At 52.6% G+C, this 2,752-nt stretch overlaps 1 protein-coding gene across 1 annotated transcript; it reads right to left on the reverse strand.

Annotated features, from left to right (window-relative positions):
- Positions 1 to 214: 214 nt before the first annotated feature.
- adra2c (adrenoceptor alpha 2C) lies at positions 215 to 2,413 on the reverse strand. The gene has a single exon (XM_048595021.1). It carries the CDS (start codon positions 2,169 to 2,171, stop codon positions 894 to 896), a length of 1,278 nt encoding a protein of 425 aa, XP_048450978.1. The 5' UTR covers positions 2,172 to 2,413; the 3' UTR covers positions 215 to 893.
- Between the last annotated feature and the right edge of the window lie 339 nt (positions 2,414 to 2,752).

A 2,752-nucleotide genomic window follows, 5' to 3' on the forward strand; every position in this document is an offset into this window, starting at 1 on the left:
TTGTGCTGCACAGCAAACTTCTGACCACAGAATTGCCTTTTTTTATTACAGATTTTTGTTTTCACTCCAGATCACATACAAATTGTTGAATTCAAATCTGACGGTTAAGTGTTTCTGAAGGTGCAATGTCTCACAAAGAATCCAGTGATGACGATCAACAATAAAAATTAAATCAATCCACATATTTGATGATAAAAAATTTAAACTGTGTCATGTTGCCAGGCATGATTTTGAATGGGGGAAGGAAGAAAGCTAAATATTACATATTGTAACTGCGAAACACATAGGCACAAGAAAATATCGGAACTAAATGTTAGTTAGAATTTAACTCTTTCACATTTGGCTGGTTGGATTACATATAAAATTGAACCATCATCATATATAATCAAACCAAACAATCAGTATTTATACATATATATATATGGAGATAGAATATGCTCCATCTATACATATATTTATATGACACAGTTTGCAAATCAGAGTGACGCATGGGTTCAATTCCAGCACCAGCTGAGGTTACCAGGAAGGACTCTTCTTCTCATCCTCTTCCCTGGCCTGAGGCTTGGTGACCATAGTATTAAACCACCACCAGTAAAAATAAAGAGGATTCAGAAGATCTCCTCAACTGACTATTAGCTGGCTAGCCACAGTCAGTGTACAGAGTGGAGTTCCCGTTGGACAACAAACAAACCACCGCCAGTCCTCTCTCTCTCCCATGGGAGAGCAAGCCCTGTGATCTGGTAGGATATGGAGACTTCAACTTTTATGACACATACGCATTTTCCTACATCCACACATAACAGCATATAGATTACATACATGTTCAGACCCAGAGACTGGGGACAGCAGTTTGAAGAAGGGGTGGGGGTGGGGGGGTTTGGAGAGAGGCTGAACTAGAATGTCCTTTTCTTGGGTTTGAAGAGGACTTTGTGGAAAGCTCTCCTGAAGTCCTGGTTGAAGATGGTGTAGATGACAGGGTTGAGGGAGCTGTTGCAGTAACCAATCCAGAAAAAGAATTTGAAGAGGGTCTCTGGGATCTCGCACAGCTCCCGGCAGATACCGTACAGGCTGTAGCTGAAAAAGAAAGGGAGCCAGCACAGCACGAAGACCCCCATGACCACGGCCAGCACGAAGGTGAAGCGTTTCTCTCTGGCCTGGGAGGCCTTGCTCCTGGACATTCGGCTGCCTCGCCGCCTCCGCCGGGTGGAGAACACATCGAAAGAGCGGCTGCTGGAGCGGGACAGGCGCTGGCGGCTCAGGCCCGAGTCTTTCTTGGAAGCTTCCTTCCTGGAAGGGGGGGTCTTGGAAGCGGAGCTGTCCTCGGGCTCGGTTTGCTCAGCGGCCGAGCAGTAGTGGCCATTCTGGCGCTCTCCTCCTGCAGCCCCGCCGCCGCCGCTGCTGCCGGTAGCAGCACTCCCTACGTCCCCTTGCTGCTTGAGGGAGGCGGGCCGGCTGGGAACCTCCTCGGTCTGCGAGGAGCCATCCGGGCCGTTTCTCTTCACCGACAGGCTCCGGGTCCGGTGCTTGGCCACCCGGTAGATGCGGAGGTAGACCAGGAGCATGATGAGGCAGGGGGCGAAGAAAGAGGCGCCGCATGAAAGCAGGATGTACCAGGTGTCGTCGTTGATGCGGCAAGAGGGTCGGAGCTGGTCCTCCACTGGCCGGGAGGTGGAAATCAGGGGAGGGAAGGAGATGATGGCCGAGATGAGCCAGACGGTGACGATGGCCGCCTTGATCCTACCAGGAGTCCTCTTGAGGTTGTACTCTACCGCCTTGACAATGGACCAGTACCTGTCCAGGCTGATGGCACACAGGTGTACGATGGACGAAGTGCAGAACAAGACATCCAGAGCCAGGTAGACATCGCACCAGACCGACCCGAAGTACCAGTAGCCCATCAGCTCGTTGGCCAGCGAGAAGGGCATCACCAAAGCGGCCACCAGGATGTCCGCGCTGGCCAAGGACACCAGGAACAGGTTCTGGGGTGCCCTGAGAGCCCGGCTCGTCAACACCGCGATCACCACCAGTGTGTTGCCCGCGATCGTGAACAGGATCAGGAAGCCTACCAGAGCCGACAAGCCGGCCACAGCTCCGGCCGAGTACTGGCCAGCCCCACCTCCGGCCTCCGGCCACTGGGAAGTATTGAAGGCGGTGGCGTTGACCGCCCCCATCTCCGTCTCTCACAGTCCGCAGGGTAAGAGCCGGGCAAGCGGGCACGGCCCCGGGCCAAAGGCGAGGTGGTCCTCACCTCCCCTTCTCCTCATGGCTCTGGATCCAATTCCCAAACTGTCATCCCGCTCCTCTTCCTCTCTCTCTGAAGAGTTGGATTGCAGCCCCGACCAAACACACTCTCTCTCTCTGTCTGTCTCTCTGTCCCTCTCTGTCCCTCTCTATCTCTCTGTCCCTCTCTATCTCTCTCTCTGTCCCTCTCTGTCTCTCTCTCTCTGTCTCTCTCTCTGTCTCTCTGTCTGTCTCTCTCTGGGTCTCTATCTCTCTGTCTCTGTCTCGTCTCTGTCTCTCTCTCTGTCTCTATCTCTCTGTCTCTGTCTCGTCTCTCTCTCTGTCTCTCTCTCTACCTATCTCCACTTTTTATGCTTCTCTGCTTTCCTTCCTCGCCTCCCCCTTGGTAACTGCATGCATTGATAAAAACATTACCCCCACTCTCAGGGGCCAAAATCCTTTGTGCTAGGTCAGGAGGAGGACACATCCTGCAATCCCCAGCAGATCCATTGGCGAAATCCGCTCCAGATCA

This window comes from Rhincodon typus, chromosome 3 (assembly GCF_021869965.1).
Source record: "Rhincodon typus isolate 14 chromosome 3, sRhiTyp1.1, whole genome shotgun sequence".
Taxonomy (NCBI): domain Eukaryota; kingdom Metazoa; phylum Chordata; class Chondrichthyes; order Orectolobiformes; family Rhincodontidae; genus Rhincodon; species Rhincodon typus.